This window comes from Pygocentrus nattereri, chromosome 8 (assembly GCF_015220715.1).
Source record: "Pygocentrus nattereri isolate fPygNat1 chromosome 8, fPygNat1.pri, whole genome shotgun sequence".
Taxonomy (NCBI): Eukaryota; Metazoa; Chordata; class Actinopteri; order Characiformes; family Serrasalmidae; genus Pygocentrus; species Pygocentrus nattereri.
In genome coordinates, this window is record NC_051218.1 from 18,565,911 (window position 1) to 18,582,712 (window position 16,802).

The 16,802-nt window shown below is 37.6% G+C and overlaps 1 protein-coding gene across 1 annotated transcript in view; it reads right to left on the bottom strand.

Annotated features, from left to right (window-relative positions):
- Positions 1 to 739: 739 nt before the first annotated feature.
- The window catches only part of fat1b (FAT atypical cadherin 1b), a 53,952-nt gene continuing 37,889 nt past the window's right edge, over positions 740 to 16,802 (bottom strand). The window contains exons 21-30 of the mRNA XM_037540698.1: positions 14,277 to 14,773; positions 13,022 to 13,347; positions 12,710 to 12,841; positions 11,083 to 11,237; positions 9,287 to 9,755; positions 7,321 to 7,474; positions 7,102 to 7,212; positions 4,734 to 5,320; positions 3,592 to 3,699; positions 740 to 1,696 (exon numbers count right to left, since the gene is read on the bottom strand). Of these exons, the coding sequence (XP_037396595.1) occupies positions 1,452 to 1,696; positions 3,592 to 3,699; positions 4,734 to 5,320; positions 7,102 to 7,212; positions 7,321 to 7,474; positions 9,287 to 9,755; positions 11,083 to 11,237; positions 12,710 to 12,841; positions 13,022 to 13,347; positions 14,277 to 14,773 (2,784 nt within the window). The 3' untranslated portion in view covers positions 740 to 1,451. The remainder of the gene's footprint in view (positions 1,697 to 3,591; positions 3,700 to 4,733; positions 5,321 to 7,101; positions 7,213 to 7,320; positions 7,475 to 9,286; positions 9,756 to 11,082; positions 11,238 to 12,709; positions 12,842 to 13,021; positions 13,348 to 14,276; positions 14,774 to 16,802) is intronic.

Sequence of the window (16,802 nt, forward strand, 5' to 3'; positions counted from 1 at the left end):
GGGTGCAGTGAAGTGTGGAGGTGGGAGCATCATGATATGGAGCTGCTTCTTTGTTAACAATACAAGGAATTACATTTCATCAAAGCAAACATGAGTGGTGTGATGCACCACAATAGAGGTGAATTTAGTCTCATCAGCTGAGAAACTGAATCGGTGGAGAAGATAATGACCCCAAACATATAGCCAAAATAACTCAGCACTGGTTTCTAAAAAAGGGTGAAGGTGTTTGTGAATAGCCTAGCCAATCTCCTGACTTGAGTCCCCTTTAAAATTTATGGAACAATGATGAAATTGCAAGTTCATCAGAGGGACCCTCATAACCACAAGGCAGTAGTAGATAACTCTTGTTATCTCTTAGTTAGCATAGATATCTCAAAGCAGCTGTACTTGCCAATGATGGCTTTGCAACAAAAACCTAACCTAATCAGTTTGTGGCGTCTGAATCTTTTTTTTTTCCCACACTATCAATTTAAATAAAAATCTCTGTTTATGCCTATAAATACAAATTGTTTTGTTTTTATTTTCAAGTATGAGGTCTAAAGACATTATGCACTGGAGGTATATGATATAACAGGAACAAGAGTGTCTGAATATTTCTTTCCCTTCATGTTATTAAGCTTAAATTGAACAGATATATTCCACATTTTGGCATTCCTTGTATTATCAAAACATTTGGCTTGTGAGTCAAAAAACAGGACAATTTATTTCAACTATTTATTGGCAATAAGAAATCGCCTCTTATATAAGAAAGTGATAAGTAATAACTAAATAATAGCAAATGGATAATCTTAATTTAATCTGCACAAATGAAACACTTTTCACAGGACTTCAGCAAACATTTACAACCTTATAATAAGTTTACATTCATTTTTTTGTGTATGCTTTACTTCTCGCAAAAAGTAGTCACGAAAATGGCACATAGTGGATGTAATTTTCCATCTAAACACAAAGACAACAGCATGTTATCCATAGCCTGCACTGACCAGTTTGAGTGATACAATCCAATAACTTATTATTTCTCTAAACGTAAGTAAAAAATAGAGAGAGACTACAAACACATTTGAGCACACACAAAACCATACACGCTAAACACATTACAGCCTTCAGTGTGCAACGTTTTTCTTCATCATTGGTGTTGAGATGCCACTTGAAACACTTTTGTCCAAACTCTTTAAGTCACACATCATTGGATCCAGATCCTCACCATTATTTGACAGGTGAGCGGAGGTATGCAACAAACTGGGAAAGGTGCCCTGGCCCTCTTGCCTGGCACTTCCAGAGTAAATACTGCCTGGCATAAGTTCAAATGGTCCTTCAACTGAATCCTGAGGCACTACTTGGACTGTCTGATTAGGCTGCCAATGACCCAGGCTGTGCTGCTGCAGACTGCATGTGGTCAAGCATGGCCCTGATGTCCGAGCGATGGCTGTGTGGGCCTATGGCCAGGCGGATTAGTCCCTGCAGTGTAGACTGGAAAGAGGCTCATCATGAGGAAAATGTCCTGGAGGTGGTAGAATGTTGGCCTCAACATCATCACCTTCAGCAAGGTAATCCAAATCAGGAACATGAGTTCTAGGGTACATGTCATTAATGTCAGGGTACATGGAGGGCATTTGCACAAATTCATACTGAAGAAGGCTCTGAAATCCAGGAACCTGAACACTATGCATCCAGTCTGAGGTGTCCCAGTGGTAGTCTGTTCAAAGGTATGAAACAGAATTAAGGCAAAATATCACATTATGAAACAAGTAATATGCAGTGAATATTGAAATGTGAAATCATGAACAGTTAGGAGTATTTAACTAGTAGTTAAGGTATGCATGCCATGTTTAAATGATTCAAGAAAATGAATGCATCGTTTTAACCCGTTAATAAGCCAGGGCTCCGTCGGAGAGCCCAAAGTACGCACTTCCATAGCTTAACAATAGCTCCATTAGTTTGCCTTAAAGTCCCTGTAGCTACTGAAAAATAAACCTTGATTCTTAAGGGGTAAACAACAAAATACGTACATATTCTTCTTGAAAATGTTGATAAATTAATTATCTGATGTTTAAGAAAACCAATAGGGTCTTGATAGTTAGTGCTTATTGCCTATGGACTATGGAGACTGCTCTGACATTTCCATGCAATTTAAAATCTTGTTAAATCCCATGTTTAGACATCAAGGCACTCTTGGGGTCTGGGGTAGTTAGAAGTCAATGTGGAACAGTGGAGTTCATTCACAAGGAACCATTTAATTTTTGTTGTCAAGGCTTAGTGAGCTTGCTGTGCTAAGCCAATGAAGCATGCAAGGAAATTAGAACTCGTGCAGAAATCACCTCTGGGATTCTGGAGGTCACAAGCCTTATAATAGTCTTAAGACAGAGGAAGGAAAAGATAGGAAAAAAGATTCATTTTTTACAGCGTAGGATTTGAAACCACTTACGAACAGAAAAAGCCAGTAAACATACTTTTTATGCTCATGCCTAATGTATTACCCATGATATGAAATGAATAACTTCTCAACCTACTTATTAACAAAGTCCATCCTTGTGGAAGCTTGTAAAAGTAAGAAACGAAGAAATTAGAATGAATGTTTTATTAAGAACAACAGAAAAAAACTGTCTGCTGTGTACAAAATGGATATTAAATGGTTGTGATGTTGAAATACATGTGGCATTGCAACTAAATTGTTTGCACTGATACCATATTGGCAGCAATACTGGCACTTAAATACAGTGTTGGCAACAGAGAATACTGATAAAATGAAACAATTCCTAACACTCACCCACGCTACTGAATGAAGCAACATGGGGGTGGTGTAGGAGTGCTGTAACCATATTCTAAGGAGACGTACTGGCAGCAATATGACAGTTGAAATTCCACTTCAGTTTATTTCCCAATGTCATTCATTCAGGCTCAGTGGTTTTTATTCGTTAACACTGAGCACTGATTTCACTAAAATAAAATATTTTTCAAAAAATTCGGATTTATAGGCACCAATTGAGTAGTCAGAGTATTGGTATTGGTACTCAGTATTGGCAGATACTTGATCATCAAGTATCAATATTGGAAGGGAAAAAGAGATATCAGTGCATCCCTAATAAAAAGAAAGCTACTGTAAGGGACCACTGCAACGCTGCTTCTGTATATATTGTAACATTTAAACAATGACTGTGCACATGAATAGTTCTACAGAACACAAGACAAAGAGAAGTGACTTGCTCACGTCATTGAGGTCACGAGGCCACAAATTTCACATACACATTACAAACTATTTAACTAGAGGATCTTTATGGCACGAATCTCTGCGAACTTTTCACCACTTCTTTTCTCGTGTCTATTAAACACACTTACATTCGACCTTTGTCCGAGTGTGATCTGGGCTTGTGCCCAGGTTTAATCCATATGGGAGCTGAAGTGATCACCAAAAGAGCAAGAAATGTATCTTACAATAATTCCTCTGTACATCCTGCAGTCTTGTAAAACTTTTCACTTCAACAGAACCATTTTTATTTCTCACACTAAGCATCACTTGCTTTTCTTCTCTATTCAAATCATTATTTAAAAAACAGTCTGAGTGCAAAGAAAAGAACTAGGATGGCTACTTACTGTTATCATCCATATATTGGAAAGAATAAGCAAGGCCTTGGTTACTTCCTCTGTCATTGGCCATGTCTTCGTCTTTTGACAAGGAAGAGTTTGTGTCCCTTGTATTTTCTGGGGAAGAAAGGAGAACGTTTAGAACTGAGAGCTTTATATAACACTAGACTTTTTAAAAAAAAACTTAGTACACCTTCACAGACTCACCAAAAAATGGAGACTTACTTTTACATTTATGTCATCTGACAAATTCCCTGATCTAGGGCAACTTAAAATGGAAGTGTTACAGAGGGAGGCAAATGTAGCATTAGGAATCTTACCCAAGGACTCCTATTGGTAAAGCATGGTGTACTTGACCAGGGAGGGAATCAAACCTCAGTTTGTCATGCGTTTGGTGGTGGTGAGGCCCACTACACAACACTAACTGCTTCTATTACTCACATTTTATAGCTTAAAATAGTTGCTAATAACTTTGCACTGTTTTTTTTGTAGTTACTGTATAATAAACCTAATAATGTGGCTCTCTATGAAGGTTAAAGGCCTAAAGGGCAATTCCATATTTTTTTTTAATTTCTGCAAAATAAAATGGTTAAGATATAAACAAAGATATTCAGAGTGGTTTGAGGTGAAATATCCTGTTCTAAAGACTCTTACTAAATCATAATTGATTACAGTGGTGATGATTGGAACCGGACATCTCAAGAGAAAGTTATTACACAAAACGGGTACAAAATATGCTGCCTGATGCCTCAGACACTGTTTTATGATAATTTTTTGATACAATTTTGACCCAAAACAGTTTTTTAATCCATTCATGGCGGAGGGGTACAAGCAGAACAACGTAAGGCAAAATAGTAAAAAATAAAACTATATAATAAAAAAAGATAAATAAAAAATATTTACTATTATTTTACTATCATCAGCATTAAATACAAAAACTCAGAAGACACATGCAGGTTCACTGGTGGTTTTTGATGGTTTCTATCACCACTACTGTACAGAAATCTGAGTCAGCAAATTTAAACATTTCACATTAAACCACTCTAAATGCCTCTCCACTTAATTAAAAAGAAATTTTGAAAAATATTTGGAATTCCCCTTTAAATAAACTCTTTTTTTTGTTGTTTTGGCCTGAATCAACATTGGCTTACCACCTTCTTCATCCCAGTCTGGCTTTTGTGTGGAGTCACTGTTTGTAGGGGGCCGTGAGGCTCTGCGCTGGGGCAGGTTGGGTGCTACACTGCATACAGCCACAGACTTTTTTAGTCCAAATGTCACATCTGGAGTAAAGGAGCTCCCATCTATGTCCTTATGGGAGTCTGTACGGATGCTGGGATTATAAGAGAGGGGTTTCACAGGGACCTGTGGTGGAGTATCTGGAAAAGTGTCCCTGCGGGGCCGGCAGTCCAGATATGTCCTCTGGATATAAGCATCTACAGCTCTGTACTTTTCTTTCTCTTGCTCATCTTTACTAGGATCACACAATCCTGTACGGATGAGGACAAACAGCAAGGCCAAAACAAAGATGGCCGCCAAAAAAATGAGAATCCCCACCAGCTCGGCCCAGCCCATGTTCCAAGAAGTGGAGATAAACACATTGTGGACCTCATTCTCCATCTCACACAGCCTCCCACTGAAGCCCGGACTGCAACTGCAGTTGAAGGAGCCGTAGGTGTTCACACACCAGCCGCCGTTTAAGCAAGGCAGACGTAGGCATTCATCTACATCAGTCTGGCACCTGATCAAGACAATACATTTAAAGAAATCGTTGGACAAAACTAATTCAGTATTTACAACCCCATTTCCAAAAAAGTTGGGACGCTGTGAAGAATGTAAGTAGAACTAGAATGCAATGATATGAAAATCATGTAAACCATGTATTTTAAAGGAGAGTACTACAAAGACAACATATCAAACATTGGAACCAAGAAATTTTATTGTTTTATGAAAAATAAATGGCCATTTTGAATTTGATGCCAACCACACGTTCCGCAAAAGTAGGGGCCGGGGACATGTTTACCACTGTGTTCCATCATCTCTTCTATTAACAACACTGTAAGCGTCTAGGAACTAAGGAGACCAATTGCTGTAGTTTGTGAAATATTTTCCCATTCTTGTTTCATATAGGATTTTAGCCGCTCAACAGTTTTTTTGTCATATTTTTCATTCCATAAGATGTGACCTGTTGCCAATTAACCACCAGATTTTTTTTAGCATTACACAACTGTGCCTGCCTTTTTTTCCCCCCGTCCCAACTTTTTTGGAACGTGTTGTTAGCATCAAATTCAAAATGCGCAAAAATTATTTTTATTTTCATTTTGCACAGTGTCCATTTTGTCCATTTTTATATATAACAGAATGGCATTCACTGTCAGAAACCATAGAAGCAAATCTGTTTGCAAGTACCTAACCAATCGATACAGTTTTAGCAGGTGTATCATGATTTAGGCATGCAGTTTGCCCAATGCTAACTGGTGAATACTTCCATGAATAGAGTTCAATTTATGCCCCATTTCCTTTTTTAAAAGGAATAAAGTGACTGGTGTTTTTTCATTTCTGTAAAGAGTAAAGGGCTCTGAACTTTATCTTTAACAAAAATAAAAAATAAAATTTGCCCTTAAAACATCACAAAAACCCATAAAACACATTTAGCTTTAATATGGTGATTTTGGGCTATCCAACCTCACTGACATTGAATTATGAAATATATGAGATATGAAATATTCATCAATATCTTCCAGGAACATAATAATTACAATGTTATTTGGTTCATTTCCAAGCAATTTAATGTTGAAACAAACATTTTCTCTGTTAATGTATTTTATTTAATAAACATTCTATTTATTGTGATATATTCGACAAGTTACATCATCTTTTTGTTTACTGCAGAACAACCATGAAACAAATAAATATACTCCGTCTTATTTCTCAATTTACACACAAAAAACGTTTCATCTCCATGGTTAAAGCTGGATCATTCAAACTTGTTAGCAAAATTATTCTTAGAAAAAAGGACATATTTTAATCTTTTAATGTACTATAAACTATATGGTTATTAGCATGCAACATGTGCACCCTGTGATGCTAACCACCTAAATGACCAACCCTGTTACTTGCAATCTTGTTAGCTATTAAATTTTAAATCAGACTTTTTTCAAATATTTTAAATGAAAATAAAACAAAAATGACTTGAAATTAATATTTCAATGAAAACATTTTGATTAAACAATTTTTCAACTTTCTCTACTGCTCTATGTTTTATACGCTTTATTTTTTCAAGATTTTCGAGGCCTCACATGAACTCTATTCACAGAAAGTGACACATGTATACTGTATACAAGATAATATAATTAGAATTAAAACTGATATAAGTCCCCTGGGGCTTTAATTTCAAAATACAACAGATCTGATTCTATCAAACACATCATTTCCAAACAGTTAAATAACACCTAAGATCCAAAAATCTAAAGACACTGAAAGAGGAATGTAATGAAATGTAAATGAGATATTGATACAGACCTTTCTCCTTTGAACCCGGGTTCACATTCACAGACAGGCCCATCCAAGCTGTCAATACAATGTCCACCATTTCTGCAGGGGTTTTCCTTGCAGTATGGACCTACCTCACATCTTTAGTGACACAGACATTATTGATCAAAACTCAATAGTGTAATGAAGCACCCAATGATGCTCAGTGAGTATAAATTATTTATTCAAAAACAGCTAAATGTACTGTACCTCTGACCAGTGTACTGTCCTCGGCAGCGGCAGTAGTAGTCCTCATTATTCTGTATACATGTTCCTCCATACAGGCAGGGGTTGGAAACACAGGGGCTGATACTTAGCTCACAGTGATCTCCCACAAATAAACTATTACATCTGCAATAATAGCCTGCGAAAAGAGAAGCATTTAATCGTCTTAGCAATGGCTTCAACAGACAGTATACATGAAGAGTCTCAGGCAAAGAAAACTGTTCAACATTGTTTATGACTAATATGTGAGTTCATATGAGCACTGCCAAACGTCCAGAGACCATGCTTCATTTATTTAATTTCCAGTGACTACAGCCAGGAAGTTGTAAGTTATTCGTTTTTCAAGAGATGTTTCTGAGGATTAGATAAAAGATAATCAACTTGCATAAGGAGAAGGAAAGTTGAAAGAAAATAAGTGAAAAATACATTTGTTTCTAAAAATATAATAATAAAGAGAAGAGAAAATGTGACTCTGTGTCAAGACCAAGACCAAGTCAATCTGGAAAGGATCTATTAGGTCCTTAAACAATAGATTTATTTTAACATATACAACAGTGGATTTCAGCCTGTGGCCTACAGCCCCCAGTGTGCTGTGAGGGTACTGCATTTGTTTAATGCAACAATTAATCACAAAACTAACATTTAACCAAACATCATAAATACAATAAATATTGTTGATTATATTTGCAAAAATTAAACATTATATCAAGCTCACTGAATATTCTGGAAAAATGTTAGCAAGTTATATTGATATTTTTAGGTGTACAAAGTGAAACAAAAGAAATACAGCAGTGAATATGTAGTACTGAGCTTCACCTGCATGAGAACTGAAAACAAGTAACTACACCTGCTTGCTCAGGGGCCTTTTCAAATGAAACTTTGAAAACCAACAACTTACACCAATTTACAACATAGCAATCTGAACCTGGAGATTTAAGGCAGAACTGTGTTTGCAGCTTTCCTCAGCCTCACATTCAGCATTTGGTAGCTGCCAAATCAGCCATCTCATAAAGTAAATCAGAAAAAGACAATCTGATTGATTAAATCGATCAAAAAAATGTTTGTGGGCTGTGAACTGCAAAAGTTTGTGAATCCCTGATGCCAAGAAAGGACAGTTTTATTCTGTTTAATCTGGTCTTGTTGGTATTCAATCATAATTCATCTTCCAGTTATTTCAAATAGAGACTTCGCACTGGACTGGTCTTGACACAAATTTCTGAGTCCAATTTACTCTGAGACTGAGACAAGACTGGGTGTAAATGAGGTCGAGACTGAGACAAGACCAAAACCACTCAAGACTGAGACTGGATTCAAGTACTACAACACTAGCTGGTAGACCACCAAAACACTGATGAACAGCACTTAAAACATTCGTCTCTGAGAGAAATGAGAAAATTAAGCTCCATTCTTGCTTCAAAAAAAAATCCACAGGTGTTTCTGTCCATCCTTCTACTGTGTGAAGAACTCAATGCCATGAATCTAAAATAATGTGTAGCTGTAAAGAAGTAAATCTGCAAATGGACTGACCAACCCAGAGTCCTGTCATCAAAGGAAAAAGAGTGGACACAAAAAATATTGAAAAAATTGCTATTATATTTTGTGATATTATATTTAATCTGTTTTATTCTGTGTAATTTCCATGTATGTTTTCATGTTGTTTTTGTTTTTTGTTTGCTTTTTGGCTGGAAAATAAATACATATAAGACACTCTTTGCACAGTATTAAATTATACAATACTATATTGAATAGATGGGTTTACTGTAACATTGAAATAAATAGAAATAAACACTTAAACAATAAAAAAGCAACAAGATTTTTTTAATCTTGTCTTTTTAAAGATGGGAGATGTGAAAAGTTTGATTATTAATTCTCCTAGATGTATTTGAGAGTTCAATGTTGTGGTTTACTCTTAAACGACTATTTTGATCAGTGTTTGTGGAGCTCAGTCTACCTCCATTGAGCCTCTGAGAGCAGCTTCCTCCATTGAGGCAGGGGTTGCTTGTGCAGTCCTGGTCTGGTGTTAAACTCATGCCACAGCCTGGAGTCACTCCTACTGTGTCCTCAACCACAACCCCTGAGAGGCTTTCTGACTGCAGGAACAAACTCTGTCCATTAAACAGCACTGTGTCCACACAACCCTGCAGGCTGCCAGAGAGGGGCAGACTGCGCCTCGGCCTGGAGCCCAACAGGCCTGCATGTCCGCCCAGGATCACCTGCTTGTCCAGGCCAAGGCAGGGCAATGCACCAGACGAAATACCTGATGCAGAATGGAGGTGGTCCAGGACCAGCCTGGCACGGTTACCCTTTACCTCCAGTTCCACTGAGTGCCACAGACCATCATTCACCTCAACACTGTGGACAGACATGGTGACAGGCCCGCTCCCACAGTCAAACTGACACTGCAGCCTGCCTCCTACCACCTGCAGGCCAGAAAGAAATCAGCAAAGCATGGGCATTTTGGGAAATACAGGGAAAAATAAAACATAAGAAGTGAAATACAGCACATTTTTATACATTTGTGTATGTATTTTTTACCAATAGGTTGAAATTATATGTTTGTCAGCAAACAAATAGAAACTGCATGACAATTTGAAGAAAAATGTCATATGTAAGTTTGTGCCCTGTAAAGGATGAAGAAAACATGTAATCTGACCACAGGCTTTTCAACCTTTGCAAACAAGCATGGTTCTGATTGTGTGCCCTGTATAATGCCTTATTCAAAAAGTAATCCAGGCTGAAATGCACAGAAAAACATATTAAATTCAGTTTGAATTTAGTATTAAATTGAAATTTTCAGGGACACCGGAAAAATTCTTGGACGCGTGGATCCCCTTGAAGACTGTAAATTTGTTTCCTGAAAACCAGGAACAGGAACCCACATCTTTTACTCCAATAACTGCTACAGATACTTTTTATCATTCCACCATGAATAACTGGCTAAACTGCTGTCGGCTGAATGCTCTGTTTTATGTAACTGTGCTCATTGTTGTGGTGAATTAAAAACAGAATCTTTTCGAGTTCACTTTATATAGACCATATGAACTGGAAGGTCATATTTTTTGTTAAAAAAGCATGGTAAGTTTATTTGTGATAGGAGCTGTTTACTACATACTATATGTCTAGAAAGCAGGCTTTGTCTGTTGTCGATGTCTAGAAAGCAGACTGTGTCTGTTGTTGATGTCGAGATAAAAGACTGTGTCTATTGTTGATGTTTAGAGAGCAGGCTTTGTCTGTTGTTGATGTCTAGAAAGCAGACTATGTCTGTTGTTGATACTTAGAAAGCAGGCTTTGTCTGTTGTTGATGTCTAGAAAGCAGGCCTTGTCTGTTGTCAACGTCTATAAAGCAGACTGTGTCTGTTGTTGATGTCTAGATAAAAGACTGTGTCTATTGTTGATGTTTAGAGAGCAGGCGTTGTCTATTGTTGATGTCTAGAAAGCAGACTTTGTCTGTTGTTGATGTCTAGATAAAAGACTGTGTCTATTGTTGATGTTTAGAGAGCAGGCTTTGTCTATTGTTGATGTCTAGAAAGCAGACTTTGTCTGTTGTTGATGTCTAGAAAGCAGGCCTTGTCTGTTGTCAACGTCTATAAAGCAGACTGTGTCTGTTGTTGATGTCTAGATAAAAGACTTTGTCTGTTGTTGATGTCTAGAAAGCAGGCCTTGTCTGTTGTTGATGTAGAGAAAGCAGGCTTTGTCTGTTGTTGATGTCTAGAAAGCAGAATGTGTTGGTTTTTTTTGTTTTCGTACCTCCAGAAGGCTGTAACCTCTTCCTTTCACAAACATCACTGTTCCATGGCTAGAAAAAGTTTTTAACCTCAAAGAAAACTTCATTTCTGCTCTAGTGCTCTTCCTCAGATGATACTTGATATAGCTGTTCTCACTGAATGTCATTATTGCTCCTCCTACAACACAAACCAAAAGGAACATCAGTGGAGTGACACTCTGTATCATCAGTAAGCTTGTCCAAAACCTCTACTAATACAACTACTTTAAAAAGTACATACATGCTTTCATATGTCAGTGAAAAAGTTGGAAAAATGTCTCTTTTCTGTTGTCTTTTTTTAGGCATGGCAGTGAAAACAACTGGTTTAAGTTAAATCAGCTTTGCCCCAAGTGAGAACAGTGTGCCAGAGATGGTCTTCAAGAAAGTTTGATTTGGAGAAGGCCAAAAGGTTGCCTTAACTCCCCCTACCCCTTCACACATTCAGAGAATAAACACTTGTTTTTTTTCTCTCAAGATTTGCTTTCCAAATCCATTTCACAACAAAACATACAGATCAATGTTATAAAACAAAACTTTCTATTATATAGAAAAGAGTCTATGACTCTTAACACCACAGTTTAACACCACGCATCACTAACCACAATGCAGATGTAACAACACACATGTTGCTGCCAGTTTTATGCTAATGGCAGAAATAGATGATTATAAAGAAGTCATCACAGTATTTAAAGAATACAACATTCATCAGCAGTCTGATGTTTCCACATACATTCAGAAAAAAGGCATGAGTCTATCATTGGGTCAGTACCTCTCTTGTCACTGGGATGGTATCCACAAGGGTACATCTCAATACCTTTAGACAGGGAACATTATTGTCCCATAATCCACTGAAATTATATTTTCTAAGTTGTATTGCCTCCACACACCATGACTCGTCTCCAGGCTTTTTATTCTGTTTTGAAACATTAGTTTATGAAAAGGTACAAATATGTACTTTTTGCCTGGTATGAACTTATTTAAGGTGCACAATTGGACCTTAAAACCACTGCTGTACATTTAAAGGTACATTTACATTGTTTGTACTTTGATAAATGAAAAATGTACCTGCACAGTACGTTTATTTCTAACAGGGTATTGGACTACTGACCAAGTGTGAAAATATAAGGCTAACAAGCTTTTGTCTGTTTGGCCCTCAGCCCAACATTATCATAACACTTTGGCCACCTGAGACAGAAAGTTTGTGCACCCTGTTGTAGAGGGCATGCACACATCCTGCCATAGAGATTCAAATGACAGCTGTAGGTGAGTGAAAGACTGAATGAGCTTACTGAATGAACTTCAGTCATCTCCTCAGTGATTAACACTTAAACACCTCATGCATTCTATTTAAGCAAAAGCTGTCATGTTTGTCACCCATTATTTAAATACCTACTTAGCTTAATTACTCATGTAAGAGCTGCACTGCCTAACAAGTAAAGCTGCAATTCATGCATGATCAAATGACTGGCGTATTATTTCACTTAATGAGTCACTGGGACACTGCACTTACTTCATAAGTGTCTGCTAATTGTTATTGATTACATGAGTTAATTTCTCTCTATAACTCTGCACCTGCAGTATTTGATCATGACTGAAGATGCTTTCATTTACCTGAGCATTTTGCTTTTTTGCCCCATGGACAAACACAGCGATATTTGTTCTCTCCTTGAAGAGCCACACAACGATAACCCTCTGGACACTGGTTACTAGCACAGCCTTGAATCTGATCTGCACATTTTCCATCTAAAACAAACAAGAGAGAAAGAAAACACAGCAATACAGACACAGCATAGGTGAGGTCGAATTTCTGTACCCCAATACAGATACAATAAGATAAAAAAGCTTGAAAAGATGAAGATGGGATGAAGACTCATTTAGAAGCCCATTCTAACTCAGAATGCCATCTGAGGATTCAGTTTGTACCTTTGCAGAGACAGCTGGGAGTGATGTGGTGATGAGGAGTGATGTAGCTCACTCTGGCCGTGCTGTACACTGCCATGCTGCTGGAATCCAGGGTCACCACCTTCCTGCACATGTGGTCTGGACATTCAGCGTTAGAGCAGTAGCGGGTCACAACCCTCACCACTCTCAGGCCACTCAGCTCCTGTAGAGCTACGCTGGAGGTGTTGAGGTTCTGCAGGAGGGGCTCCAGGGAAGAGCCAGCACCTCCAGACTTCTCCAAGAACATCAGCACATCCAGATCACCCTCAGGCTCAACGGGTTGCAGGCTGAGGATCTGCATGTCGCTTCTGTGGGCAAATTTCATCATTTTGAGGCTCAAGGCAAAGATAAGAACAAGAACAACTGCTACAGTAATGCACATACATATAAGATGAAAAATAATTTGCTTCTTAATCAGTAGAGTTGTAGATGGTATGAAAGCCTTCAGTGAGACAATGCCAACCGTAGTCTAATTCTGCAGGATCCTCAGACCAAGTAGGGTTTGGGTGTCTGGTACCACAGGTACCAGACAATGCCTTTTGTCTCAGTCAACCCTTTAATTTTATTTAAAGAAACTATTGTTTTATGTAGTGCACTACACTGTAGTGGTGGCTATTAAGGTAATGCAGTGCCTTTAATGTACTTACAGAATATTAGTTTATTTTATATATTAGTTGTCAGAATATTAGTCCCAGAATATTAGTTTGTCACATCTTTAACAGTACTGAAAATATTCACTGTAGTCATCTTAGTGCAAAGTCATTGAAGAACCATTTTATGTTCTTTGGAGAGCCATTTTTGGAAGACAGATGTGAATATGAATTACATTTTAAAAATCTTTAAAATGTAATTTAAAATCCATATGATGTAAAGGTTTGTCACGATTGGCCCCTCCTGTCCTGTCCATGTGTTCGTGTTGTGTTTTGATTTTCCATGTGCATTTGTTGTATTTATCCTCCCAGTTCAGGCCCCTTGTTTTCAGACCCCGCCTCTGACTGTTCCCACCTGTGTTTCAACCTGTATCCTGTTATCCCTTGTTAGCCCTCTTGTATTTAAGCCTTGTGTTTGCCACTTGTGGTTGTTGGTCTTTCTGTTGTATGTATTGTTTAAAGCGTATGTATGTTTGACATGTTGGATGTATTATTTTCTGTGTTCTAGTCTGTTTCGCTGTTTATCATGTCTGTTCCCCAATCTGTTCATGTTGGCTCCTTGACTATGGACCTAGGTGGCTGCTTACCTCTGTTTAGTGTAAAGTCCAGCCCTGCTGTGGATGCTTCGGATTGCTCTCTGGAAGTTCCTCCAGTGCTCCTGGATGAAGTCCTCAGCAGTGATGGCAGCAAAACGCACAGACACGGAACCATCTAGCATCTGCTGAGTGACCTGCCGCACATGCACCGTGATGCTGGCTAAGGAAGAGAAGCGGCCATCGCTGACCGACACATTGAGTGGGTAGCGGCCCACATCCAGCCCCCGCCGGGCCAGCAGCCGGCCATCAGAGCCAGATACAGAGATCAGGTCATGGCCTGGAGGCTGCAGGGTGTATGTGAGCGTATCATGCTTGTCAAGATCAGTGGCGTTGACTCTTCCCAGAATGCCTCCTGCAGGGTACTCCTCTCCTTGGACCAGAATGAACACATCCTGAGGAAGAACAGATGGAGGATACAGACTGGTCTGTGCCACACAAATGTTGAGAAGGGCAGATGACTGGAGAGGAGGTTTCCCACTGTCGGAGACCTGACAATAAACAGAAAATACAGGTATGGACATTTTATTAATGAGAAAAAAAAAACAGTGACTGTATGTAGAGCAAAGTGCTCTACATACAGTCACAAGCAAAGATATGGACACCCCTGTTCACATTTCATGCTTTTTGAAAGCACATTTACTGTTTAATTGGTGAATTTGACACATTGGAAAAAATAAAACACAAAAAATGCCAGAATGTAATTCAAACACTGTATAAAAGTAATCTGAAGGAAATATATTGTGTTGATGTAATATATTTTATTCATGTGGAAATTACGCACATATTTAAATAATTAAAAAACTTGATTTAAATATGTGAAAAAAGTGCATAAAATAAATAGGAACTGTGCTCTAAGATCTCCAGAAAAAAGTTGTATTTAAGTGGGGATGTATTATTTTCTCTTAGAAAAGTAACAAAACATAATTTCATGTAGTTTCGCATATGACTGTAATTGATAACATCAACATACAGGGTAAATACAAATATGACATAGATCTATGACCACCCTACATGCCTAGAACATTTATAAACACCGGAGTAGAAAAGCATGTTTTAACTCTCGACTTTAAAATGGTAATTTAATTGTTATTATGTCTATTTTAAATAGTAATAGATTTAACATGAACTAATTAATTTAGCTTTAAATTGCTAAACTGGGACTGATAGCTACATGTTAAAGCTACACTGAAAAAAGTAATGCGCTTTGAGTTCCCCTAAAAAACAGTAACATCCAGGCTTTTTTTCCAGCAAGGCTTAAGTGTTGCACTATCAAAAATGTATAATAAAATACACATGATTTGAAGTTTTGCTGTGAGTTTTGCTGATTTGTTTTTTGTGCTGTGTTTATATCTGAGGAAAAGTGGGTAGGAAGCCATTAGCTTTTATCACGGTTGTGTTTGTATGGTGTAATAGTTTGTACATGTTGTTTGTTGTTGCTCGGTGTTCAGTCCTAAAGTTTTGGTTGTTGACTTTGAATTTAATTTCAGAACAAGTGTGCATATATGTATGAGTGGTGGTGTGCGGTGGGTGGGGGGTGGTGGGGGTTGTTCTGTGTTTACGTGTTTGTGCCACTATAAGCACACATAGCGTCCAAAAGTCCAAAAATTTGTAATAAAAAAAATACATGACAGGTAATTGAAGAAATATTTAGGATTCTGCACTATTTGTAGGTCACAATTCAAATTTAAATGAAAGGCCTTTGCACAAAAAGGTCAGACTGTTCGCTACATATTCGGTTTCTTCTCAGGTGGATTAGATCTTTTACAAAAACTTGTGGAAGTGTGGACTTGTCCATGCCAGCTCAAGCAAAATAGGGAAGTATCAAATCCTGAGAAAATTTGAAATGCATGTAAATTTCCAAGATTGTACTTTCATATTGTTATGCTGACAATATCACTTGCAATGAAGAACATTATATTTCCACATTTTCACAAGTGGTCTCCCCCACTGTATGTGTGTTTTAGCTGGACCCTTGTGGCTATTGTGAGGCGCAAGTTAGCTAAAAGTTCACATTACATAATCTGTCTGACAGAGAGAGATTCAGTTATTTTGTGAAAATTAAATGAAAGTCATTGATTAGATTGGCTAAGGGTAAATTAAAGATTAGGAAAGTCCAGTTCAGTAGTACAGCAAACGAAACAATGTATTTATAGGCACCAGTGCACGTTAGCATTAGAATGGCTCACCTTTTTTTCAGTGTTTTCCAACCTTGAAGCATTGTTTGAGTTTGAACCCTCCACCCCACCTAAAACTGTACTGTATGTTTCAAATACACTTTAAAACACAAAACAATGCACTGTAATTTAAGACTCTGTGTATGTGTTTGTACATTAAAACAGACTGTTTTAATGAGACACCCTCAAAAGTGTAATTTAAACACTGTATAAAAGTGAGTTATCTAAAAGTTGTAATAAAAGTGCTGATGTATTATATTTCATATGTGGAAATTATGCACACATTTGACTCAAGTAAAGTTAATGCATTACTGTTTTTTTAACATATTATTTAAAAGTCATG